The 26,922-nt window shown below is 51.7% G+C and overlaps 1 protein-coding gene across 3 annotated transcripts; it reads right to left on the bottom strand.

Annotated features, from left to right (window-relative positions):
* Positions 1–483: 483 nt before the first annotated feature.
* Positions 484–23,889, bottom strand: PPP2R5D (protein phosphatase 2 regulatory subunit B'delta). 3 transcript variants are annotated; one of them, XM_061367128.1, is made up of 16 exons: positions 23,753–23,889; positions 22,986–23,069; positions 16,464–16,662; positions 15,150–15,349; positions 14,678–14,788; positions 13,726–13,818; positions 13,212–13,342; positions 12,750–12,809; positions 11,724–11,832; positions 10,234–10,287; positions 7,923–8,093; positions 6,003–6,130; positions 4,133–4,234; positions 2,962–3,034; positions 2,434–2,550; positions 484–2,110 (listed from the first exon to the last, which is right to left on the bottom strand). In XM_061367128.1, the coding sequence occupies exons 1-16, from the start codon at positions 23,777–23,779 to the stop codon at positions 1,973–1,975; spliced, it is 1,797 nt and encodes a 598-aa protein (XP_061223112.1). In that variant the 5' UTR covers positions 23,780–23,889; the 3' UTR covers positions 484–1,972. The 3 variants fall into 3 exon arrangements, with proteins under 3 accessions (XP_061223112.1, XP_061223113.1, XP_061223114.1); XM_061367129.1 differs by having other exon boundaries at positions 16,464–16,656; XM_061367130.1 differs by having other exon boundaries at positions 16,464–16,653.
* Between the last annotated feature and the right edge of the window lie 3,033 nt (positions 23,890–26,922).

Here is a 26,922-nt window from a genome sequence, read left to right as displayed (position 1 = left end):
CTTGTAACGCAAGGCAAAGCACACAGATCGGGAAAGCCTGTACTGCACCGGGGGGAAACCTGCCCAGCCCGAGCCCTGCTGCAGGGGGCACTGAGCAGTCCCCTGTCCCTGCGGTGCCCTGCCGCTCCTGTGCGCCACCCAGCATCACCCAGAGCACGTCTACATGCTGTGCCAGGCATGAGGTAATTGATTGGCAGCTGACCATGAGCTTGAACTAATGTTCAAAGTAAGTAATAACCTCCCTGAGGTGTTTGGTAAGTCTCCTGATGAACTGGCCTGTTGCGCGAAGCGGAGGGGAGGTGGTGGGGCCCTGCGTGGCTGAGGGTGGGCTCGCATGTCCTTGTGCTGGCCAGCTGCTCCCAAGAGGTGGTGGCATGGTTACTGTGGGGAACTGAGAGCCAAACGGGGCAGGGGGTGCAGGATGCACAGGGGAAAACCAGCTTTGGTTGGGTCGGAGGAAAGATGTGCTGCGCCCCAGCAGTAAGATTAGGGGGGACGAACCTCTGACCTGGGAATGGTTTACTGGTGAGGACAAGAAGATAACACCAGGACCTTCTGCAACATCCCACAGTGCTGCAGAGCAGCATCAGACCAGCACTGACCCCCTAAGCTATCGCAAGCCCACTTAAGCTGATGTGTCAAGAAAGCAGGCGCAGCAGGTAAGAAGTGAGGAAGACCCTTTGCTATCACAAGCTGGCCCCTTTGAGGTGGCACCTTGGCCTGGCACTGAATCTGCACCAAGAAAAGGTAGGGAGAAAGCTGGATAAACAGTAGCACCCAAGCGTGCTCTAAAGGCTAAATTAGCACAAGAAGTCCCTGATGCACCATATGACAACCAACAAGGGCCTCTTGCCACAGCAGGTGCCAGAGCAACACGGCAAGGTGGACTTCTCTCAGAGCACCCATGGAAGCAGTTCAGCAGTAGCACCAAGCCATTGGTCACAGAGAGGAGACAACTGAATACTCAGAAACTCAGCCTGGCCCCGTGATGTGCATCCATTGCTTCCACTAGTTTGCAGAAATTACTTTAGCAGCACAAGCTTCCTAGAAACCCTGGCCACTGCAGAGCAAAGGATGAGCTATAGCAACAAAGGGAGAGCTACAGGAGTATTTTAATTGAGCAGGTAGAGGAAGAAAGCAAAGTCAGTGGCTGACATCTGCTACAAAGCAGGAAGCTAATTCTGGGCCCACAATTAACCCAAGACACCGTGATGGAGACAAGTCAGTACAGACCAACACAAACAGCTGAAGGAATTCACTTTCCCACAGGAGAGCTTCTAAGGATGCTCTAAAGGGAGGGCTGCAATAGTATGTAGTGCTTGCACCCAGCTTTACTGGGGGTGGCAAAGCACTGAACCCCCACTCCACTGACAGGGGAACAGAACAAGGGGCTTGAAGCAAAAGAAAGGTGGAAGCAGACATCTCTGGTGTATGTAAGACCCTCCAGCTGCATTGCTGCACCCCAAGGCAGAGCAGAGAGGCAGCAGAACTCTGCTCCATGCTCAGCTCAACCCCTGAGCACGGCAGGGCTTGGCTGCACAGGGCAGGCATGGCAGAGCCTTGGCACTTGGGGATCGCAGCAGCACGCTGAGCCACACGCGGTCACCTCTGGCCAACGCAGAGCCAGGGCAGCGGGGTCTGGCTCCCAGGCTGAGTAAGGATCAGGTGGCAGCTGGGAATGAAGCAGCTCCTACCCGGGCTGACACAATGGCAGGGCAGGCAGGCTCCCTTCACGCACACACACCCAAGGTGGAAAAGCAGAAGAAAGGAGGAAAAGCAGAAGGACATGACAGTGGTTAAAATACAAGTTATAACGTAAACCCAGCTCTACCCTGGAGGGATGCAGATGGAGTGGAGGACAGGCACAGCTCACCATGTTCATTCCTTAGTTATACATGAGAACTGAGTGTGTTTCCGTGACCCCTGGGGGAAAGGGATGGGGCAGAGCTTCCCGAGCCAGCTCCTGAGCCTGTCAGATTGCCTCCTGGCTTGAGGTGAGGAACTCTTCTGCTCTCTTGTGGGCCTCCAGGGCTTTTATAGTGTAGACGTCCTGAGGAAGCTCAGATTTCCGGCGCAGCAACACTTTATCCTTCTTTATGTCTTTCAGCATCTGCAGACAAACCAAAGGAGTCAGGAATCAGCAGAAAACTCCTCCACACCTCCAGCTGCTCTGGGATATACTGGGTGACACCACGGGATGCTGTGGAACAGGCTGAGAGCCAAACACAGACCAAAAGGAGGTGGGAAGTCCCACTTGCACTATTTTCCAGAGCAGGAAGGTGAGATAAACCCCACTCTTCAGAGTACAGGTTGGGATCTAAAGATCAGGGATGACAGTTGGGGTATTTCCCCTCAGAACACTTGGAAACTGGACCCTGGACTGACTGTTCTGCTCTGAGAGTAGCTGTGGAAGGCCCCACGTCACCTACACACCTGCACAGCTTCTGTCTCCACTGTTTTCTTCAGTAGCTGTATGTCCTCCGCAGTGGGGGTCTCCGTTTCCATACAGCAGACAGGAGGCAATGGTGGAGGTGCGTAATACATGGGGTACTGCAGACAACACAGACAGCTGGAGAATCAGCACGCCACCCAACACCAAGCCTTCTCCCCCAGCATGTTAACACAGCACAGCATACTTCTTTGGCACCCACAGAGACAGCAGCAGGTACACAGACAAGAAAGGAGCATCTTTGCCTACCCAGTGCAGAAGCTATAGCACCATGTGTGTACAGCCACAGCTGAGAGAGGAGTCCATATACATATCAACACATACCTGCTCCCTATAAGGCATTACATGACCAGCACCCCCACGACCCTGTGTTTTGGGAGGGAGGGAGCACCACTGCAGTTGCGTGCACAGGACTGAGATCAGGTGCTAGAGCCTGCTTTCACAAGCTGAGGAAGCAGGTCAAGATCCCCCACATTCTTGTCTGCTTCATCTTAGGCCCTGCTGTTACCCACCTGGGGGTTCAGCCGGGCCAGCTCCTCTATTTTCTGCCACATTTCTTCTCGTTCCTTCATCCTGAACCTTCCCCTGCAGAGAGAGAGAAAGCACAAAGTGTGAACTCCTGGGGAAAGCGCATCTTTCACTCACAGGAAAAGCAAGAGACAGCAGGAAAGTGCAGGCGAGGGGGAAGAGCTGCTCCGTCCTTCAGAGACTCTCAATTTGCTTTTGACATCTTACCAAATCTGCTTATCTAGGAGAGCAAAATGTATAACCCTGATAAAAACCCAACACAAGGTTTTCTGAAGCATAATTGGTCAGAGAGGCACTGGAGAGAGAAAAAATATCATCTTAACACGAGCAGAAAACATCTTTGTGGCCTTCCTTTGGACTTGCTCAAGCAGGTCCATGTACCTCTTGTGCTGGGAGCCCCAGAGCTGAATGCAATCACCTTGTAGTGCTCAAGAACAACTGAACATCTCCCAGACCTCCCCACTGCCTGGAAGGGTTAGTCCTGCTCCCCCCACTGCCACCTCTGTGGCCCCCTTGGCTCATCCAGGAGTGAGCAGCACTACTTTATGTCACTAAGTCAGCAGAAAACAGACCTAAGGAAGGAAAATAGTTTCCTTCTTGCTTACTGAACTGTCTTGGTTCACAAGGCATCAAAACCAGCACAAGGAAGCAGAAAAGGTGGAACTATTTCTTCTTCGCAGCATCATGGTACTGGTACTTGCTGAGCTCAGATTTTTATCCCCATCATTTGCTCTTTGAAATTCCAGGTATTTTCTCACCTTTATTACTGGGAAATTGAAAATGCAATGTGCTCACCGCAGCAAAGCTCTTCACAAAAGTGCTTCTGAAGCAGCAGGGTTCCACTGGCAAGCGCACAAACATCTCTGCAAAGCTGAGTATCTTCTACACTGCCATTTATTTCCTCATGACCCAGCAAACTCAGTCACTCTCTTTCAAACCACTTGCTCCAGCAGAACTGAGGGTTCTTATCAGGGCACCCATTTTACCTTTTCTCATCCCTCCACAGAGTTATTGGTGAGGGACCCTACTTTTTGACAGCATGATTTGCACCACCTTTCCAATTCCCCTCTGCCTACTGGCATCTACCGTCTGTTACCGTACACCAAGGAGACTCCAGCACGAGCTCAAGTTACTTGGCAAGAATCTCTTACTCACTTCTGCTTCTCTGCCTTGTATTGCTGTGTGCAATCATCAAAAAGCTTTTGGTTCATCTCCATGAACAGCTTCAGTGCATTGTATATCAGCCCATGGATTGTCCTGCAAAGAAATGGGGAAAGAAGAACAAGTCATGGTGGGATCCTCCGGGTCTTCAGCCCTGAGTTAGCACCAATAGTGCAGACAAGAGCTAACAGCAGCAACAACTCACATACTACAGCAATGTGACAAGAGGTTTTCACACAATGCCAGCCATTAGCAGGGGAAAACCCCCTCTACAAACACAGAAGAGTAAGGCACAGGGGAAAAGAGACACAGAATAAAGAGAATACCACTGGGGCAGGTCTGCTCTACTGTGCTCAGACTAATGAATGCAAAAATACACGTTTATTTCTTGTATTTAAAAACTGAAAAAGATGCCAGAGACCTGCTCAGGGCTGCTCTCAAGGGGGCTTTACCTAACCCAGCTTTAGTGCCTCCCACAGGTCACTTTGCACATACACAGTCACTGGTTTGGGCTGCCCAGCATTGGCTCAGGAGCTGTCACTGAGGTGCTATAAACACAAACATTCAGCAGCCCCTGCAGAGGTGGGAACCAGCACAAAGAATACCAGAGAAGAAAAGCTGACTTTTGTCAGCAGTTTATAGATAGGTCCCACTGTGCATGAGCTCTCTGTGGGACAAGGACTCTCATGGGGAATAAAAAGCTGTCTCTGAAATACCTGACCTAGAGGCAACAGGTGAGAGATGCACTGCATGGAGCTCTGTGCCTCACCAGCTCCAAGAAGAGAGCTACAGCCCTGCTGGTTTTACACACACTGTCTGACCAAGTGTTGGAGTACAGGAGCCATGAGAAGGAAGGGGACAATATGAAGTATTTAACCTGGGCTAAAACAAGGAGAAATAAGAGAAAAACACCTTCAGGACTTCTGGCATATCACTGGGAATGAGACAAGAAGGAAAGACAGAAACAGCAGAATCATGAATTTTGACTGGGGCAAGAAGGAAACAGAACTGGTGAAGGGTTCCAGACAAGAATATGAAAGTCCTTTTCTGAACTCTGATCAGAAGGGCCATTAACACTGACAGTGTGTCACTGTGCATCTGTCTGCATGCACACGTGCACACTGTGCACACACACCATGTATGTCTGCGTGCATGTGCCTTGTCTGCAACCCTGTCTTTGGTATCGGACTATCCTCCTAAGCTCTGGAGTTGCCAGTCTCCCTAGAATTTACTAGTGCTCATTTTTTCCCACCCTCTAGGATAGGGGAAGATGACTTTATTCTTATTTTTGTAGTTTCTGATGAAAGATTTTAGGATCTCAGCTGTGGGGTGAGTACTCTCAGCTAATTCATTAAAAGGAAGGGAGTTTTACAACTTGAATTAGGCAGGTAAGGAATCAACTGAAGCAGCAGCCAGAAGAAAAGAAGTTGATGGGAGAACCATAAAGCAGACTAGTATTGAGGAATCAGACACAGAGGGCAATGATTTGACATGGGACATGTGCCTGGTTAGTTCTGCTTTCTCCTTTCTTCGTGTACTCAAGAAGTCAAGACACTACATTAGCCAAAGTCTCTGGTCATGGAGAACATAAGGGTGATCCTTAGTTAACAAGCAGCCAGAAGTCAGCTGGAAAACCTCCTGCACACCTCCAAGAGACTGGCAGCGCTAGTGACATGCAGGCATCAAACTCTGGGTAGACTCAGTGGCCCCAAGGTGGATCACTGCAGGTCCTGACTCCTTGCAGAAACACGTCACTAAGCTCTGCGGTGGCACTTTTCCATGCTGATACTACTGACCCCTTGGTAGTAGGTCAAGGGATCCTGTATGCATGGCAGCAAGTGCCAGGGGACGTGGAAAGACCTACTTGTTCCAGTGACTCTTGGAGTTCTTGTAGAGCGCTGGAAACATGATCGGGAGGATTTTGGCTGCGTTATCGCTGATTAGGCTCATGATATATTCGTTGTTCCAGTAGTACAGTGCTCGCTCTGCCACCTGCAGCAGGAGAGAAAGACAGACTTGGAGAGGCTCCTTCCAGTAACACTGGCGGTGCACAGGGAGGCTGTGCAGTGCTGAGACCAGAGCTTGCCACCACCCAGCCAAGGAGCACCGATGACTTCAACACCCTTTACACAAGACTTGAGGACAGTAACGTTACCCACTCCACGTCCCAGCTCAGACTAGCTCCAAGTCTCCTTCATTTCCTCAGGCTGTCCCCTGTACATCTCCATTCCTTCCACTCCTCTCCGGCCTTCCCCACAACAGTCTTTCTAGGCTCTCAAGCACCCTTCAGTCACCAGGCCCACAATTCATCCCCTCATTATACAGGTGAAAACATGGAAAATCTTGGGGCAGCCACCCTGCTCTTACGAGACAAACAAGACTAACAAGTTCCCACATAGTGATAGATTCAACCACAACTCTTCATATTTGACCACAAATCAGGGCAATGCAGATCACCGAGCTAATTCCTGCATTTAGCACTAGCTTGAGAACGGCTTAAAAACCCAGGAAGAGGCTCCAGCTCTTAGATCTGGTTAAGCCTTTGTCTGCTAGATTAACACACAATCCACTCAGAGAAAACTCTCCCCACCAAGATGTTCAGACTTACCAAGAAGCCAGTTCCTATTTCTGTTCTCAGACAAGCTGCAGACACAGAGCCTGTTCAGCCTGACCATATGGGGCACCTTTGGGGTTAATTTTCTCAGGCTGAAAAGTATTTGCACCTTCTCTGGGGTTTTCAATCATGTTTTTTAAAGAGTTGGCAGCAGCTGAGGGCTGCTATCAAGTACAGGATGCCTCTCCTCCAGCCTTTACCCTACTTTATTCAAGCTCCTTACTCCCTACTGTTAAGTCCTTCCACACCCAAAGGTCACGTTTGTCCTTTGCTTCCCATCACCACACCAGTAATCCATGTCCAGCTGGTTTCCGTCAGGCTCTCCCAGTCCTTTCCAGGAAACAGTGATCTTTTACATACACTAGACTGACCTCATTTTTGGCTTGTAATCACATGATTCTGTACCTCTCTGTACCAAAAGACAGGCTGAAGCCAGTCTGCCTCGCTGTGCAGTCACACTCACTCCAGGAGGGGGCTATGTCACTCTTTCACACCCCAGCCATACCTGGGCCAGCCCTGTGTTTCACCAGCAAGCTATCTGCTTCCTGGACACTCTTCATGGCAACCAAAACCGGTGAGCCAAGAATACCTGCTAGGAGATACTGCTGTCCTACCACCCTTGACATTTTAAGCCTTGACTACCAGCCACAGAGACTGTTTTAGCCTGGTACTACAGGCAGTCCCCTTCAGTGTGAACAAGGAAGAAGCAGACTCTGGCATTTCTTCAGTACACCTCACCCTTTGCAACCAGCACCAGAATAATACAACATGACTTCTCTACAGTGGCTCTTTGGTTGGCCTCCTTCCAAAACTGCAGCCAGCTTGGTCTTACTGCAACAGGATGACACTGGGTGGATCTCCTCTATGTTTGCTAGCCAAAACAGGAGGCAGACCACCTCTACTCCAGCTTCAGCTGCTGCAGTAGATGGTGCTGAAAAGCAGAGATCAGCAGGAAGGGCTCCACCGATCCGCTTTGTTTTCTCTTTGGATGAGCTTGCTCTGTGGTTGTGGTGAGGATTCTCACCACTTCCCACCACACGTCACCCCAATACTCACCCTGCTTACACCTCCCATGATCCACAAAGACAAGCCCAAAAGCTGTGGTGACACCCTCGCATGCAAAGTGGGTTACAAGCCAGTGCCCTGTCCCCTCCCTGAGCTGCGACTCACCTGGAAGTGTGGGCTGGAGACACACTTGGCCAACTGCCTGAACAAGGGCTCCATGACTTTCACAAACTCAGATGGCTCAATCACATCCAAGATCTCCTCCAGCTCGTTCAGGAACATCACCTCCTTGGGGCTGTGAGTTTTTGGCCAGAACTTCAGCAAGCCCACGATCACCTGCATGAAGGATACAGAGACAGTGTCAGAGGCTGACAGTTAACACCAGCTGTGAAATACAGTTTTAAGGGTCTGGTTGCAAGATCAGAAGGAAGGAAATTACAGAGGAGGCTTTCTCAGGAAGTCATGGTGGGGTCATCAGGGAAGAAAGAAAAGCCCAAACTCTGCCATGTTAACCAGCACTGCCCAGGCTGCTATGATTCTGTACTGCAAGCACAAAGCCTAGAACCACCTTTTTCCCCAGACACAGCTTAACATGGAAGGCTCAAACCAGGGTGGGCTGGCTGATGGAAGAGAGCAACTAATAAAATTGGGAACACTATGGAAAAGGTCCCTGAAGAATCCTTATTCAATACACTGCAGAGTGGTGTAGGAGCTGCTCTTTCAAACTCTGATCATGAAGCCAGCACTCAAGAGGAAGTTTACAGCAGTGGGCAAAGCAACAGCAAGATTAAACACATCTTGAGCATTACATTTCCACCAACTCCAGGCTTCTCAGCCAACAGTTTGGTACCCTCAGTTTGTCATTACTCAGGTCTGCCATTCAGTCAGCTGCAGTGACTCAGACATCATTTCTCCTACAGCTAAGGCGGTGCGAGGTGTGTCGAGTCTGTCTCTGCCACTGCTGAGCACATCTGAGGCCTTGCTCACCTGGCAGTCACTCAGACTGCTGTTAACCAAGAGCTACCACGTCAAGCCTTGCTGAGCAAGCTTCTGGGAGGCCCACTTGAAGTGATTGTGGACCTAGTGAGTGATCTGGCCTCTTTCCATTTATTCTAAACCTTCACAAGCAGGATGTTTCAACAGGACACGACCTGTGGCAATACAGCCTTGACACGTCTGGTTGGGACCCAGCGCAACACCCACTGAAGCAGGGTCACCCCACTGCTTTCCACAGCATCAAACCAGGTCTGGGTCTCTAATTCAGGGGCCACTGGCCCACTACCCAGAAAGCAGTGACGAGCTATGGGGCTTAATTGTTTCAGTAAGCTGAAAAGTGAATCCTGGAAATATTGATGGATTTCTCTGCCTCTCTTCTCCCTCACCCTACAGAAAGTGCTTTGGCAGGAGGCTTTGGGCTGGATGTCAGCCATAGGAAGTACTCAGCAAGATCAGGAAGCTACTGTATGCAGTTTATTTCAGAGCAGGCTTCTGGGAACACAGGAAATGGAGGACCCACATTTAAAGGAAAAGCTGGGAGCTCTGCTTCAGCACTGCACAGAGCTGAGGAGCCAGAAAGCTGGCAACAGTTGACCAGCTTCCTTCAAGAACAGCCAGGCTCACCACCAGCACACACACTTCAGCCAGGGAACAGAACGACCTCAGCTAGTGTTACTCATGAGAAGGCTCACACTTTCTGGTGCTCCCTGCTACAGTGACACAAGCATGTGTTCTTTGGCCATCTGCTGTTTTGAGGCTGTGAAGCTCAGCACTGTAGAAGACATTTCCTGGCCTGCAGTGGGTGGAGAAACACTCGTCTCCTGCTTGCACCCTCTGCCAAGCTGCCACATCGCCTGGTTAACGCTGCAGGTCTGTGCGAACTGGAATACGTGAGCTCCCCATCCACACTGCTCACACATTTTGGATCCATCTGTTTCCCAGCACTGCATTCTGAAGGCCAATGCGTCTATAAGGAGACTTAATACTGTGAAGGAAACAAACTGATGCAAGAGCAGGGAGGAGAATACTTTCATCAAGGAACAGTGGCTTGTCTTGGACCTTTGTGCCCCAGGTTCCTAACCTCATTGCCACAGTGAACTATCAGACTGAACTATCCCTGTTTCAGGGCCCCCACAAGCTCATGCTGGTTCCATGAGATATCCCATGGCCATGTGTTTTGTCTCTGCAGCATCTGTCACGAGCTGAAAGCTCTGCCCTGGAAGGACAGCATGCTATAGTGTTCCTTCTGCTACACCAAGATCCAAAGCACAAAGGAAGACTATAGGCCACCTTCCTGAAGCTTTCTGATTTGCACTTGAGCAGCATGGCCCCTGCTGTTCACAGGGTACAAGGCAAACCCAGTAAACAACCCAACTGATTCTCAGTTTCTTCAGCCTTTTTTCACCCTTGCTGTAGTCTAAAGGAGCAGAAAAGCTTCTGGGGTTTGACTGACACAGGAAGGTTAAGCGAGGTTACTCACTGGCTCTGTCAGGCTGCTGTCTTTCTCCAAGAACTGTACAACACAGTACGCCAACTGTAGGAAGCAAATATGGAAAGATTAATCTCAGGTACACTTGGGAAACTCTAAAGTGCCACTGCCACCCTAGGCTGAAAGTCACATTATGTCCTTCACAGTGTGCGTGGTGAGTGCTGTTGCAGCTCTGAATCCAGTTCTGATGGCAAGCAAAGGCTCTAAGCCCAAGCAGGCAGGGCCTGAGCTCAGGATATCCGTGCAGCATAAAGAGTAAAACTTAAGCCACCTAGAGCAGCCCCCAGCTATTACATTCAAATATCAGCACAGCTGCACACAGGAGAAGGGACAAACCTGACTATCAGAAAGGCCTGCTGCATAAAAACAAGGCTGGGTGAGCAGACATCACTGCTCAGTACCCACACTTTCCAATTCCTAGCCTGAGTCCTGATCTTCTCTTCTATTATGTATTCCAAATTGCAATCAGTTAATCCCTGTACCAGTCTTGCAGCCCAGCACATGGATTTCTGTTCGTATCTCAGTGGTGACTAACAGCTGACCCACCACACACTGATGACTGCAGCTCGGAATTTCACCTCTCGCTTCAGCAGGGCCCCAGTATTTCACAAAATTCCAGCATGGAAAGGCAAAGCAGGGCACAGCAATAAATCAGCAGGAAATGGTAGGATACCCTTCTATCAGCCAGTGGCAAAAAGCACACGTGTGGCCAGGACACCACAAGGCTGGGACAAACCATCACAGACAGGGACTAACGCAGAGCCCAAACCATCTCACGGCAAGCACTTTGTATACCACAGTCATGCAGCCCAGTAAATCACAGAACCACAGAATCAACGAGGTTGGAAAAGACCTTTACGATCATCCAGTCCAACCGTTCACCAGCACTGCCAAGGCCACCACTAACCCATGGCACTGAGGGCCTTGCCTACGCGGTTTGTGAACACTTCCAGGGACGGTGGCTCCAGCACTGCCCTGGGCAGCCTGTTCCAATGCCTGACTGCCCTTTGGGGAAGGAATTGTTCCCAATATCCAGCCTAAACCTCCCTTGGTGCAGCTTGAGGCCGTTTCCTCTTGTCCCATCCCTTGTTCCTTGGGAGAAGAGACCAACCCCCATCTCACTACAACCTCCTTTCAGGCAGTTGTAGAGAGTGATACGGTCCCCTCTGAGCCTTCACCAGCCTGGTGACTGGTCACCAAGCAGATGTGATGCCATTTACCACCACATTTCGGGCTTGGCCATCCAGTCAGTTTCCAACCCACTGAAGAGCACACCACACCTATCCAGGCCATGAGCAGCCAGTTTCTCTAGGAGGCCACTGGGAGACAAGTGTCAAATACTTTACTTAAGCCCAAATAGACAATGTCCAAAGCCATTCCTTCATAACCAGGCGGGTCCCCTTATTGTAGAAGATCCAAGAACAGTTATAAGCAAGCCTGAACAACAGCTTCTGAAGGACGTAACTTGAAGCACTTCTCACCTGTGGGTGGTAAACACTGAGAGACTTCACCTTGTGCAGGGGTAACAAGACTCTGATGAGGAACATCTTGTGCTCTTCCTTCAGAGGCAAAGCAAACCCATTGATTATACTGAGGAGAAACAAGAGTCTCATTAACAAACTTTACCCAGCAAAAACACAGTATCTTTAACCTCAAAAGAATCAGTGTCTTGCCCTAGCTCTCAGTAGTCACTTGGAGAAAGCACCTGCCAGAAGCATGGTCACTGGGGCCTAACTTGCACACCATGCTCAGCAGTTTACTTTACAGAACAGTGACACCGAATTAAACAAGCTTTTCATCGTGTATTGAGACTTAGCCATGGACAAAGTTACAAGCATTCTCAAGATAAGGAAGGCATGCAACAAGAGGACCGGATTTCTCTCCCAAATCACTGCAGGCCTTTCTCCTGTCAATAAGGTTTATTACCTGAGAAACAGGTAAATGGCTGTGAAAGAAAACTGCTAGAGAAGCCTCTCAGGGTCATGAATTAGCCCAAACAAGCACATGTAGGTAACTGGCAAGACTAAACACACATTCAGTGTCCTTACCTAATGGATTTCCATAGAAGTATAAAACCAGTGGGGGTATTTCTGCCCAAATGACCACCACGACTCCCAGAGACCACTCCTCAAACCCACAGCGCCTGCACCATGGCCTTGTCTACCCAAATTACATAGGCAATGAGGAACCGGGGTGAGCATTGCACGGAATTGTGATGAGTATGTCTATAATAAAGGTATACAAGCTGTAAACTGTCTCTTTTTGGTGTGCATGAGAGGCAGAGCGATCCTCCATGCTCACAGTACTGCATCTGAGGAGAAGGCTACCACATTTCCCAACAGGCTGGAGAGTATTTTCACTCTGTGCTTTGTCCAACTGATACCCCTGGAAGAGGTGGCTCCTCTTCAGCAAGGGCTGCTGAAGGAAGGTACTGCCAGCTCATGCTGCACACTGGGCTGGGAGACCACTCACTATGGGGCCTTTGGGACTTCCAAAAGTGCTCTTACCTTCCCAGGATCTCCAGCAGTTCTGCAATCCCATTGTGGTGCTCTGTTTCATAGATGAACCTAAAGAAGAGAGAATGAGATGTCATTGCCAAATGCTGCATAGAGTTTGATGAGCAAAAGGAGAGAAAACCACAGGAGATGGGGAGCTTCCTAGCAAATTAACAGAACTCCAGGACAACAGGGCAAGGTGTAAGGGAGAGAAGCAAATAAACTCATGGCCCCCCAGATCAGCTAAAGCTCACACGTCCCAACACATGCTCTGTGTGCACTGAAGATAGTGATATCACATTCTTTCTGCTCTTAAACACCAGTGAATGCTGTCCCTACCAAAGTAGTGTGACATAACTGAGTCACTTTGCTAATCACAGCATGGATCAGAGACACACAGCCTAGTGCCCCAAATTTTCCTCCCTGATTGTCCCATTCACTCACTAGGCCAAGTGACACTACGAAACATCTCACCTGTAAAATATATTGTTGATCTGCCGCCTCACATACGCTCGCAGACCCAGGAACTTCCCATAGATCCTGTGCAGAATAGTCTTTAGGAAGTCTCGTTCTCTGGGGTCTTCACTGTCAAAGAGATCCAGCAGCTGTGGAGAGAGAAGTTCAGTCCATGCCTGCATGCTGCCAGCCTGCACAAAACTAACAGCAACACAAGCTGGAACCGTCAGTGGCACTGTGGTGGCCTGCACACTCTACAAACCTGTGTCCCCCTAGGGTTTCCCTTGCAAGGCCCCAGTGCCCCCCTCCATCTGGACAATGAGAGATGAGTTCCAGTGACTACAGCTCACCCACACTTGCCCTGCACAGAGAATTCTGGCTGCTCCTTCAAGACTAAACAAAGGGAAAGGGAAAACCCACATCACCAAGCACCTGCTGACGAAGCTGGACTGTTTGAACAACACCTGGACCAAAACCTGCTGCGTGGCCTTCATAAAGGTGGTGCACAGGGGCAGGGGCAAGGACTACTTACAGACAGTACAAACTTCTGGTCGATGTATTTCTTGGCTACGTTTGGTTGAAAATCAGGTGATTCCAAGAACCGGAGGAAGAACTCATACACCAGCTATGGATAGAAGGAAAGATGACTCAGAAATGCCCCCATCCTCTCATCGATGTTTACTTCAGGTTTTAAAGGTTTTCCTTCTCCTTAAGGATGTGGGGAAAGGCTGAGAAGCACAGAAAATACAGGAACCCGTTTCCTCACTCAGTGGGATCAACTCAGCTGCCCTTGCTCTGATGGTGGCTCGTAACTGCTCCAGGGCTTGGAGCAACCTGGTCTAGTGGAAGGTGTTACTGCCTGTGCAAGGGGCTGGAACTGGATGAGCTTTAAGGTCCCTTTCAACCCAAACCATTCCAGGATTCTACGATTCCCTGTCTTTTCTGGTCAACTGTTTGCCCCCAGTTAACACAACTGAATTACAGACGCATACAGGAGATGTTAGCAGGTACAAGCACAGGCTTTGCTTTGGCACTAAGCAGTCCTCTTCCTCCATGTGCCTCCCATGGAGCTGGGGAAGGAGAGGATCATTGAAGCAGATAGGGTTGCTGTCTCCACTGCTACTGAAGCCCAGAAGAAGACTTGAGCCTTCAGGAGGGACATTACCATAGCTGGGAATTGCTTCTTACACAGGCAACACAGCACAGCTCCCTGCCCCTCAGTTAAGCGTTCACTTCCAGCCTACCTCAGGGCCATGTGGAACTACAGCCACCTGCAGGTGAACGTGGCACACAGCCATCAGCCTGTTTCCAGGACACCCCTGCTGCCTGCATTGCCTCCAAGCCACCTCTGCCCCATGGGTGTCAGGCCTGGCCTCTCCTGGTCCCCACACCAGGACCCCTTGCAGGCACCAGCACTGTGTGTACTCTTGACTCCCTGGAGATGCATCCACCCGACATCTATCCCCACTCCTCTTCCTCCTCACCTGCAGGTGTGGCCAGGCAGCCTCTAGTGTAGGCTCATCTTCCTCAGGGTCAAACTCCGCGCCTGTGGGGTTGGATGATGGCGGGAGCGTCCGGAAGAGGTTCACTGAAAACTGAGGTGTGGGAAAAGGTGTGTGAGGAACAGCCCTGCACCCCACAATGGTGCTTCCCATAGCTCATCCTCCACTGCAGAGCAACAGACTGTGACCCAAAGACAGAGCCCTCTCTAGAGGTGGTGGGGTTACAGTCTGCATATGAACTCTGCAACAAGAGAGAGCTCCCACCTCCCTTGACACCAGACAGTGTCACCCTCTACCCTCTGCTTCTGCTCCTTCTGTGGCTGAGCAGATTATAAGGAATGGGTAGGACCGGGGACAAACTTCTGCCTGACATATCCCTATCTTTTGCTCCCACCCAAGCTTCTGCACAGTCCCCATTTCTTTGATAGACACACACAGCAGCCCCATGTCCTACCATGATAACAGCTTCAGGATAGATGGCCTCAGTGACAACATCACGGTTGTGAGTGATGTATTCTACCATCTCGTTGAGACCTGCTCGCTTCACCTCCTTGAACTTCAGGTCACTGAGGGGGTCAGAAATGAAGTCAAAAAGCACGCAGCACTGCCGCAGCTTCTGGATGAAAAGCTCTTCTCGTTCATGTGGAGGAGCATCTGTCAGAGAGAGCAGGAATGCCTTGGAGATAGGCAGAACATCTTCCTGGTTTGCCCAGGTACCAGTGTGGTTTCCTCCCTGTCCTGCGTTCCCCCCTTCCCTGTCACAGTCCCCCTTGAGCTGGTGGGAGGAAGCAGTGTTATCCCTGCTATGGAGATGGGACAGTGGAGACAGAGGGATTGCAAGCAACTATCCCATAGGGCAATATCAGACATGGTAACCGTTTCTGGTCTGATAAGCACTGATCCCTTCGCGGTACAAGGAGAAAGAACTCACTTAACAAGCTCCCATCGCAGACCAGGGACACCCATGCACTACACCCCAGCCACAAAGGGAGCAGGACAGAGCACACTGCAGGCTAACCCTCCTCCCAGAGAGCAGCCCAGAAGAGAGGGGCCAAGGTGGCGGAGGCCCTACATTAACAGCATTCTCTTTTTGGTATGTTGCTATTGGGAACTATGCACCGCTAAGGCCATTCAGGCAAACTTAACCTTTTGCTTGCAGAGTGGCTGCCGAGCTGCAAGGCAGTTTGCTCTTCCGAAAAGGACTGCCTGTTTCTGTGGGCAATGTCAGCAAAGGGTCTGGCTGAATGACTGCTGAAAATGCTTTCTCCTTGTTCACACTTAAGTCATGTTTAATTGCACCATTATGTAGACTAACTGCTAATGTTGGGTAATTGCCTGAAGGTGGACAAGTTCAATAGCACTACCATAATTTGCAATGGAAACACCAGGAGGAGGAGGGGAAGGCCTGGTCCTCTCTAGGGAACAGGTGGATGTAGAAACAAGAGACTGCACAAGGGTCTCTGCACTTCACCACCTTCCTACACAACCTGCTGAAGAATCTGAAGCAGTCCTAAGCACATATTAACACAAGGGTTTTCATCACTTCAAATGGGAAGGTAAATAGTGAAGTTCACAATGAACATTCTCCTTTCCTTTGAGGCTATCCATCACTGATCCTCAACCCACTGCCAAGCCAAGCACCTTTCCCAGAGCATCCTGGCTGCACTGCTGGCAGGGTCACTTTGGGAAGAGCTGTTACACCACCAAACTCTGCCTGGAGCAGATGTAGCTTGCCATGCAGGTCAACCCCACAGGGTAGCTTCCTTACCTTTAAGGGCTGGGAGCTTTTGGAGCTCCCGGTTTTTGCTCAGATTGAAGCGGGAAGAGCTGTGCCTGCGCTCCTTCTTCACAATCTGGGGTCCCCCAGAGTACTTGATCTTATTCAGCTGGGTTGGGGGGGGAGCGCTGTTACTGGGCCGCTTATTTGAAGCTGGTGTCTGCTGCTGCTGCTGCTGCTGCTGCTGTTCCTGAGAAGAGAATAAAACAACCCATAAGCTGTCAGCTACAAGCCTCATGAGCCATCAGACCCCATCAGCATCTTGCACTGAAGAAACCAGGCATGTTTTCCACTGTTGCACTTGCAGTTTGGTGCATCTCACCCGCTTCCGCAGGGCTCCTGACCCGCTGGTTGCATTTGTATACCTGCAAAGGGAATATCAGGTTTACTCATGGCTGTGAGGAACCACAGACACCACAGATTCGTGGCATGGTGGCTGCTAGAGATACAGACAGCAAATCCATGCCTTGCAATAAGTGACAGGAGTTTGTTGTCACAAAATAAAAGCAGAAATAAGAACTTTCTGTGGCCCAAACAGAGAAGTCAGTGTATTGCTGACTCCGATCACAGCACTGTCCAACCCACAGCAAGCAAGTTCTGAAAACTAGTGACTTGCTCCTTATCCTTGTGCAGGGGACTGCCTGGGAAAAGCAAAGCAGCAGGCAGTACGGTCCTGAGAAGGCAACAGTGAACACCACTAAAATCACTGCTGCACTCATAGACCAGGAGCCTACAAACCACACAGGCCATACCCAAAGCTTAGGCTTTCCCAACCCACCCTAGCTGCTCCCTCCATCTCCACCTTGTCTCAGCCTTGCTGCTGTCTGGTCTTAATTTGCTTTTTCCACATCAGCCCTTCAGAAACACTTTCTTGTTTCCAGCAGAAAGTCAAGCTAGCGTTTGCTCAGCTCAGCTCTGTTCTGACCTCGCTGAAGCTCTGCAGGTTCCAGGTCCACCAGGCCCATAATGGCTCAGTAACCAACACAACTTAATGTGGAAGAGGGCAACAACCCAAAAGGATGCCTACAGCAGAGGGCTTAGCTGCAGACAGCACTCAGCCTACGCTGGCTCTGCTGCGTGAGCCCGGCAGCGCTCCCTTCCTCAGCTCTGCCACATCCTTCCCGCTGGTGCACAAAGCCAAGGAGCTGCAAGGTGAACCTATTTAGGACACAACAGGGACAGTGCGATGGATGAGGAGCAGGAGCGATGAAATCCTTGGCCATCACCTTTCCCTGCCCCCATGAACTCCCAGCTGCCACATACAGCACAGCAGTACAAACACACCCCTTGAGAGCACCAATTTTGAGGGAGAGCACCAGCAGTGCAGAAGCTCATTAGAGCTCTCCTCCAAATGAGGTATAGCCAGTCTCCTCCTGCGAGCAGCAGCTGAGCTGCAGCTTGCCCTGCACAGTCCTTACCCTGCACTGAGGCCTCATGGTTTCCAAAGACATGAAGCACAGCACCACAGTGCAGGAGCTACTGTACCCACAGCATGCAGGGACAGCAAGGTAGGAATAGGGAAAGCTGCCTACAAGGAGACACTGTGCAAAGGCTCCCTGTGCAAAACAGTGCCCAACACAAAGCACCAATTATTTTGTCAAAGTCTTGCTTTGAACCAGAAATCAGAAACATTTCTGTTCTGGTCTGGCTTTGCTTGAAGGAAATCTTAAGAAGTTCTGCTTCACGCTCAGCTCCAAGCCAAGGCTGGGGGAGACAAGAAGATTTGAACTCTCTTCAGTTTAGATATGATCTGATTTCCTTCATGGAGCAGCACTGTTCCACAATGAGGAGGGAACAAGATGAGGTTGTGATGAAAACAGCCATATCTGTCAGACAAAGCAGGCCCAGGATACAAACTGGAGGCAAGATATCCTGAACAGTGGTCTCAACTCAGTTGAGTCAGACTGAATCCTTTTTGACACCCTTCCAAGAATGAGTTGTTCGTTCCTCACCCCGATATTTGGGTATCAGGGCAGCATGAGACACTCAGATGCTGCCCACATGCTTTTTGGAAGGTTAGTCCTCTACATAGTCTCCTTCCACAGGGAATAAAAGCAAAATGTGAATGATGAGAAAAGATGGTACAGAGGGAAACAAAAGATGCACCAGCAGCCTCTCGGGGAACACTGATGGAACCAGGACACATGGGTGATCGAAGCTGCCAGGATATGCCTGTGCACTCCCCCTAACCCCACCTAGAAAAGCCACAGGTGGAGTTCTGAGCATGGTGTGTGTACCCCAGGCTAACAGGCTGTGGCCACACTGCCTTCACTGGGGCTCCAGAAAGTCCTTGCCACCAGCTTCTACAGCTTCCAATAGCTAAAGGCATGAAGAGAGACCAAGCACAGCTTCAGGTTTAGCTGCTATAGAACTATTCAAGAAACAGAAACACACATGCAAAAACCACACAGCTGAGTCTGCTGGAGAAAATCTGGTGATGGGGAAGGGCTGCACTGCTCAGAGATGTTCAGGTCGCTTCTATATGGACTTTCTGACATCAAGCTGAACACGTGCTTTCAGGAGATGCCTCCTGTGGCAGGCCTGCTCTTCTTCTGCCCTCCTACCTTGGCCTCACGCATCCAACGAGGTTCATATTGAGCTTCCTAACACTTCTTTCCCTGAAGCTTCCACCCCTGAGAACACAGGGTTGTTTCTAGAACGGAAAGCTTTTCTCCTAACGCACAGCTATCAACCCCACAGACTGCATCCCTGACACCAACACTAGGTGACTGCTTCATGGCTGCAGCACACCAACCTCATGAGGCTCAGCCCCCTCCCGACACGCAGGGCTCAGGCCCACCTCCTCACAGCAAGGCTTGGGAGAACACAGTTTGCCCGTGAAGAGCTGCCCAGAGAACAGAGCAGCATGTGGAATCCTGCCAACAGCCCCAGTTGCAACCACGTTCAAACACCCCCAAGCACAGGCTCCCTGGCTCCATAGCGCTTCCTCCCCACTGGTTCCCACCATCTCTGCTTCCCTTGCTAGGAACTTGCCGGCACATGTCAATGAGCCCCAGGCCCTGGGCTTGCTCTGTGTCATTCCTCTTCACCCTGGGCTCCCAGGAACAGAGACCCTCTTCGCCCCACCCCAAGCCACCCTGAGCCTTGCCAGCCTCTCCTCTGCTCTCCTGCCCGCATACGACCTCACCTTTGCAGGCTCTCCTCCCACAGCTGGGTGCATCGCCACTGGGAAAGCCCTTCTGCCTCACTGGTCCCTTGAGCATCCCCCGCTTGCTAAGCTCCTCAGCCCAGATCTGCTCTCAGCTCCTCCTCCTCAGATGACTCTTCCCTTCCCATCCCTCAAGTCAGTACCTGCTCTCTTTGTCTGCTGTTACACAGCGCCCTATTAAAAGCCAGCTCTGCCTCGCAAGTAACATCAACACACTGTAACGCCTGTCTCTGAATAATGAATTTCAGGTACCGCAGTAACAAGCCCCATGGAGATATCTGCAAAACACGTAATACAGCAGCTCAGTGAAAAGGAGCACCCTCTCCCAGAGCTGCAGATCTCATCAGCAAGGCTCCAAGCTGCCCTCCAGGCTGCAGCGCAACTCCTCTTCACTGCTGCTGCTAATCCCTGCTCCCACTTCCAGGTCATTAACTCTCCTCCCCACCCAGCTGCCTCTCCCAGGCTTTTTGGTCAGGAAGAGTAACTCTTTCTCATCCTCTCATTCAATCTGCCTTGCTCTCTGATATTATTCCTTCTTTTTTTTAATCCTCCTTAAACAGACACTCAGAAATTCTCTCCATTCATATTTTCATCATTTTCCAGAGGGAATGAACTAAACAAACCTTTTTATTTCCCATTCCCCGCTCTGATGATTTTCTCCCCTGCTCCTGTCTCTTCCTGAGTAAACTGCCCCCACCCACCTTCTCCTCCAAAGCCAAGCTCTGCTGGCTTTTCACCTCAGACAGCTTCACTCTAAGATGGGCATCTAAAAGAGCACTGTGCTACCCCTGTACTTAGGACGGAATTCAAACACTTGCCTTCCCTCATGGGGATGCATCTGCTTTTGAACATATCTGCCCTTCCAGATCAGCTCCACTAAAAGCTCCTTCAGTGCAGAGAACAAAGCACTCTGCTTAAGGGTTTCTGGACTGGCTCCGAGCCTCTTCATCTCCCTCAGCCATAGGGAGATCCCCATAGGAGGTCCCTGTCTGCTCCACTTGCTCAGGTGTGTCAGACCAGAGCTGCTCTTCAACAAACGACTCATTCCACCAGCCCGACAACTTGCCTGCAAAACAAGTCACAGCTTTCTGGACCAGGATAAATGAGGGCTCCAAGGAGCAGAGAGGAAAGTGCATACTGGAAAAGGGCTGCCCAAATGCTGTTCTCCTGCTGCAAGCCCATTAAGCACCTATTGTGAGCCGAAGAAAAAGGACGATTCTCTTTGGTGCACACAACTTTCACCCTAAAAAAGGCAACCAACCAACCAACCGTAACTCCATGGAGGAATTCACAGGGCAAAAAACTCTCACAATGGCATCAGAGGCATCCAGGCTAGGCTCAGCCCATCAACCCCACCAGGCAACACCACTCCTGGTGCTTCAGGAGTCAAACCACCTCCTGCTTCTGACACACAGAAGGAGTCTCTCTCTTAGCACACATTACCTAAATCCTCACAGTCCCCCAGTGTGAAAGTCAAAATACCTTTCTGTTCTTCCTGAAGAGCAGGAAAATCGCATTCAAACTGGCATACATTTCTTCTTATCAAGCAAAGAGCTCTCTTCCATTCTGCAGCAGAGCAGTCCAGAGACAGGAAAGCACCCAGAGAAAACAAACTTCACTGCAAGCTCAAGAGGGAAAGGGAGAAGAGACCAGTGGCAGTGCACACTGCAGTGGTGGCTCCTTTCTGCTCTGCTCTCTGTTCCTATGATCAAAGGAGACCCAGCTTTCCATCTTAAAGAAGGGCTGGATTTTCTTTGGAGTATGAGGAAGTGGCTGCATATGTTTTGTGGGAGGGAAGGTTAGACGCATCACTTTTAAGTCTCTCCTGCACCCAGGCATGACCAGACATTACGTGCCATCTCAGGTCGCAGAAGAAAGCTCGTAGCCTGCACTACTCTTCCTTTCTTACTGCACCACTTGCAATCAGGAGAGCAGCGCCACAGCCCGGTGCTGATTTGGATGGGGTCATCACTGCTCTGCTCTCTAAGGCTACCCATCACCCTTGCATTGCAAGCCCTAGGCTTCCCTTCCTCTCCCCAGAGCTGTGAGCTCAGCAGCCAGAGAGTGCCAAATAAGTACAAGGTAAGCCTGACCCCAGGATGCCAATGCTGTTTTCAGCTGTACACACAAAATAAAACGGGCAGAGGCCAAAATCAGGATGGGATGTAAAAGCAGGATCTGCAAAACTGCTGCCTGCTCCAAGGCAGCAAACTCAGCTTCTCATTTCTTGCTGGCCATGTGGCAGGTTGGCTATGGCTTAGACCCTGGAATCAAGTGGCTAGTAGCTGGGATGTCTTCTGAGGCTCTGCAACACAAGTCTGTGCTTTGAAGGAGACTCTAAAATAACCAGTTATTGACAACAACCACCCCACTGAACTACAAATTCCTTCCTACTCTTCATTAGTGTTACACGTCTCCTACCCTCAGTCCTCCACATAACAAGTGCCATGTGTTCCAGACAAGACTGGAGCACAGAATGGACGCAAAAGTGGCACAGGTCGTTTGCCAAATTGTAGTATTAATAGATGACCCACACACACATGCAAGCTCCCTTGGACACGCATAGTCTCAGAATCCACAACCACATTGGTTTTGAGTGCTGGACATACTCAAATCGACCAGAAAAGGTCTAGTTTACCCACATTTTGTTAATTCTAATCACAGCATATTATCACATTCTGCTGATGCCATTCTAACACATCCAGCTTGGCAACATCAAACCGGGAGTGAGACTGCACAGCTGGGAATACAGACTGTGCCTTCTTGTGAGTAATGTGCTCAGCAACAAGGCTGTTCTATCAAAGAGCCATTTCATCTCCAGCAGTTTACCTCTATACTTTCACGTGTCCTACCCATTCCTTCCTAATATCACTCCCCCAGAAAACAATTCAGAAGAACATGTTCCTTTTCTATTGCTCCTCATGAACTCCCACTCTGACACAAGGTGTCAACAGTTTACTGTGCTTTGCTCTGACAGGAGCAAGGAAGATGATCCCGTCTGTCAGGCTTCCTCCTTCTTGATAACTGTGGCTCTTTCCGTTCCGCAGCCACCTCTGTCACCCCCTGCACACCTCTGTGAGCGGTGCTCACCATCAGCTCCATGCCAAACCTCTTTGGGCAGGGCTGTAGGGCATGAGACTCATCTTGTCTTCCATAGCCATCGTTTCCTTTGGGACAAGTTCCAAGGGGAACTAACTTCATCTTAACTTTAGTCTTGGCCACCTTTTTCTCTGCGTCCTTACAATCCCATTGACACACTATGTGGCGGAACAGCACGAAGCAGTTAAACCGAAAGATGCTATTCCTCCTCATGCACACTGCTGCATCCGACGAGAAAGCCTTACCTCTTCGGAATTCTCTGCCCCTCCATCCTTCCCGCCACCGCTGCTGCCGGCCTTTGTGCTGCTTTTGGTCGACTTCGGGGACTCCTGAAACGACGAGAAGCCGTTCAGAGAACATGTCACCTTGTGCAGAATCACGGCGGCTCTTTGCAGAGTTCAGCGGCGCGCTGCCACAGGCCCACCCCACCCCTGCAGGCAGCCCAGCTCCCGGGCCCTCCTCCCCTCAGAAGGGTAATGACTGAACCACTGCCCGCCCCGATCCCCCCCAGCTGACAGGGCCCCTGCGCCCGCCCAGCCCTTCCCCGGGGCTGCCCGCAAGGTGCACGGACACCGCCAGGGCCGCAGCGGGTGAGCGGAGCGGAGCGCAGCGCGGCCCGGCCCGGCCCGCACCGCGCGGCGGCTGCGGTAGATCCGCGGGGCCGGGGCGCGGGTGTGGCCGTACCTCGCGCACCGGGGGCATCGCCGCGCCGCGCCCGCTGGGATCACGGAAAGGAAAAGGGGGGGGGGGCGAGTATCACCGGTACCGACGCGCGCCCCCGCCGCCCTCCTGCACCACCCGCCCCGCCCGTCCCGCGCGCCCCCGCCCCCTGCCGGCCGCAGCCCCGCGCGCGCGCGCGCCCCCGCCCGAGGGTCCGCGCCGAGGGATATAGGCCGCGGGCAGGGAGGGCAGCGGGAGCGCGCAAGCGGGCATCGGGTCAACGCCCGACGGGAAGGAGGGGGGGGGCACACCCGCCGCCCAGCGCAGCCCTGCCCATCCCGCCCCGCCGCACCTTCTCCTTCTTCAGCTTGCAGGGCATGATGAGCGCTGGGCCCCGGCCGCTCCGCGCCCCGCCGCTGTCGCCTGCGCCCGGGCCCGGCCGCAGCGCCCCGCTCCCATTGGGCCAGCCGCGCCGCTCTGCCTATCAACAGCCGCCGCTGCCGCCGTGCGGCGCTGACGCAGGGCAGCGGGATTTTCCCATTGGCAGAGCCGCGCACGGAACGCCCCCCGCGGGGCGGTGCAAGGCGGGGCTGCGGGCGAGCCGCTCTTCCGGGGCAGCTCGGCCTCGGCAGTGCCCGGGGGTCCCCCACCGGGCAGCGGCTCTAAGGCCTCGCTGAGTGAGCACCGAGCTCCCTGGGGCAGGCGCCGGGAAGCTGCGCGGTGCTCCCGGGTCACCGGCGGGGGCCTTGCGCGGCCGCCTGCGCCTTGGGAAGAAGAGCTTGGATCCCCTGAGGTGGCCGCAAGAGCTGCGTCCCACCTTGGTGGGGTCGAGGATACTCTCAGCAAGTCGGCACGCTGGAGGGAAAGGATAGGATCCAGAGGGACCTGGAGAGGTGGGACCATGGGGACATGATGGAGTTCACAAGGCCAAATACAAGGTCCTGTCCCTGCATCGGGGCAGTCCCCAGCACAGCCACAGCCTGGGGAAACTGGATGGAGCAGCCCTGAGAAGGACTTGGGCTGTTGGGTGATGAGAAGCTCCCCATGACCAAACTTCAGTGTGCGCTTGAGCCCAGAAACCAACCGTGCCCTGGGCTGCATCCCCAGAGCGTGAGGGATGGAGGGAGGGGATTCTCCCCCTCTGCTCTGCTCTGGTGAGACCCCCCCTGCAGTCCTGGTCCCAGCTCTGGAGCAACAACTCAAGAGGGACATGGAGCTGTTGGAGCGAAACCAGAGGAGGCCACGGAGATGCTCTGAGGGCTGGAGCAGCTCTGCTCTGCAGACAGGCTGAGAGAGCTGGGCTGGTTCAGCCTGGAGAAGGCTCCAGGGACACCTTAGAGCAGCTTCCAGTGCCTAAAGGGGTGACAAGAAACCTGGAGAGGGGCATTTGACAGGGGCCTGTAGGGACAGGACAAGGGGGAATGGCTTTAACCTGACAGAGGGAGGTACTGAAAAAGGACCTCGGGAAGCTCCTGCTCTATCAGATGCAGGCAGGGTTAGCAAGGGCAGTAGGGTGGTGGGCCCTGAGCATCATAAAATGCTGTGAGGCAAGGGGTGGCATCAGAGGGTACCTGGGGCATCAGAGACTGAGAGGGGCAGGGGGAGCACCCTTTGAGGAGCATCATGGGCAGCAGTGCTGCTGGAAGCCTCAGTGGGTGAGCTGCACTGCCAGGGTCAAAGGGGACAGAAATGGCTGAGGTATTCCGTGGGATCAGGGGTACCAGGAGGCAATGGGCAGGAATCTATTGATAGGGGGAGCCCCAGTGGGATGGCAGCCGTGGTGGGCACTTTGTGGGTAGCTTCCAGAGACTAGGGGAGCATTGATGAGTAAAAGGGATGCTGCAGTGGGTGCAAGGCAAAGGGGGACCAGTGGAGGGCAGGCCTGTCCCACATCAAGCCCCTGCTGCCCATAGGTTTTAAAGGACTTGCACTACAAGCACCTTATTACCCTGCACCAAGGCAGGGAGACCTACCTCCTCGGGGAGCGTCCTGGACCTCGGGGTGTCCCCACATGCAGGGCTGCCCAGCATGAGCCTGACCTTCTGTGGGTCCTGTGCTTACGCCTGTCCAGAGATCCTGTTGTTCCCGTGTCAGCACAACCCCTGCCTGCCATCTCCTAGTTCCCCTAGTTGACACCAGACACGGAGCTGACAGTTTCAGTGTGTGCTAGTGCTGCCTTTCTGGGCTGCGAGTACATGCAGCCAGCAACTCCATGTGTTTCTAGGGAGAGAGCATGTACAGGAAGAGCAGGAAAATCCAGTCAGAGGAAAGGTTGGGAAAGCATTTGAGATTGCTTAGCTTAAGGCATGAACAAAGATTAGGGCAGAGCAACAGCGGAAACTATCCCTGTGGGCAAGGCCATGATCTATAGCATTTCTGTATGTCTGGAAAGACCTGGAAGAGGTCAGGAGACAGGCCACGGGGCAAGCACACAGCCTGCTGAACGGCATTGATGCAATCTCCTCCCCAGCCTCTATTCTCCAGGGGCATCTCAGAGGATTTATGACATCCGAGTCCATTCTCCCTGTATCCAAGGCTGTTGGGCAGCTTGCCATTCCCTCTTCACAGGGCTGCACCGTCACTCCCAAGGAGCCCCATACAGCCTTTGCAGAGCCTGCTTTTGGAGCGACCACCACTCGTGACACATCACCAGGCAAAGCTCCTAACACACGGCTGACCATCTCCAGTTGAAGCATTCAGTCTTCCCAACAAGATGTAGGAAATGAAACAAAAATCAGAGACGAGAACACTTTTCTTTTGCTGTTCAAAACATAAAAGAGAACAGAGTCTTTCCAGAAGCCTGGTTGAAAATTTTAGCAATTATAACGAAGAGAAAATCTCTGTAAGGTCTCAAATGTTAAGAGAAGCTTCCAGAGAGGTGGTAAATATGTATTAGCACACTACACAGTACTTTTTTGCTAGTTATCCATATCTTCTGAGACAGTTGAGGCTTGGATTTTTAACAACTGCTTCCTTCTGTTTGGTCCACTGCCTTGTCTTTGTTCCTGGGGTTAATTAGTTCATGTAGTTTTCTCTTGAATCTCCATGCTGCACCAGGTACAGGATCAGCCAGGCGTAAGTCCGATGAAATAATGGATGCAGGACAGTTGAGATCCCTTGTCCAAAGAGCCATTTGCCAGGAAGTGCTTCACTTTTTCACTGTGCAAGGACACAGAACATGATCAACCCAGCAATGGGAGACACAACACATGAGCATGGCAGCTTTCTGCAGTGCATTGCTGTCCTGCTCCCAGTGGTACGGACAGGAGCTATTGCTGATACTGGTGGGGATGGTTTCTTTTTCTTTATATGCCATGACTTGTTTTGAGTACACAATCCCCACACTGCTGGTGTGAGTCAGTTTTGCCCCTCTCCACATCCCTCTATCAGCTGGGCCACTTCCCCATGCTCACACATGTGCTGTAGCCCCAGATAGGGTCTCCCAGGCCCATGCAGACCAGGTTCTTTCATTCCAACTGCCCTGTAATGGCTCTTCACACTGAAGCAGTTTATGATGCCAGG

Source organism: Neopsephotus bourkii, unplaced genomic scaffold (assembly GCF_033783945.1).
Source record: "Neopsephotus bourkii isolate Nb327-2 ecotype Australia unplaced genomic scaffold, CSIRO-AGI_Nbou_v1 NB_1373, whole genome shotgun sequence".
NCBI lineage: Eukaryota > Metazoa > Chordata > Aves > Psittaciformes > Psittacidae > Neopsephotus > Neopsephotus bourkii.
Note: the sequence above shows the minus strand (reverse complement) of the source record. Positions and strands in the feature narration are given on the sequence as shown.

Bases quoted from the DNA above. Each gene is read 5' to 3' on its own strand.
- PPP2R5D (XM_061367128.1), bottom strand. From the start codon at position 23,779: ATGCCCTGCAAGCTGAAGAAGGAGAAG. The intron at 13,819-14,677 runs GTGAGGAGGAAG...TTCTATCCATAG, and splicing joins CTGCCTGGCCACACCTGCAG to CTGGTGTATGAGTTCTTCCT. The intron at 2,551-2,961 runs GTGGGTAACAGC...TGTTGTCTGCAG, and splicing joins TGGCCCGGCTGAACCCCCAG to TACCCCATGTATTACGCACC.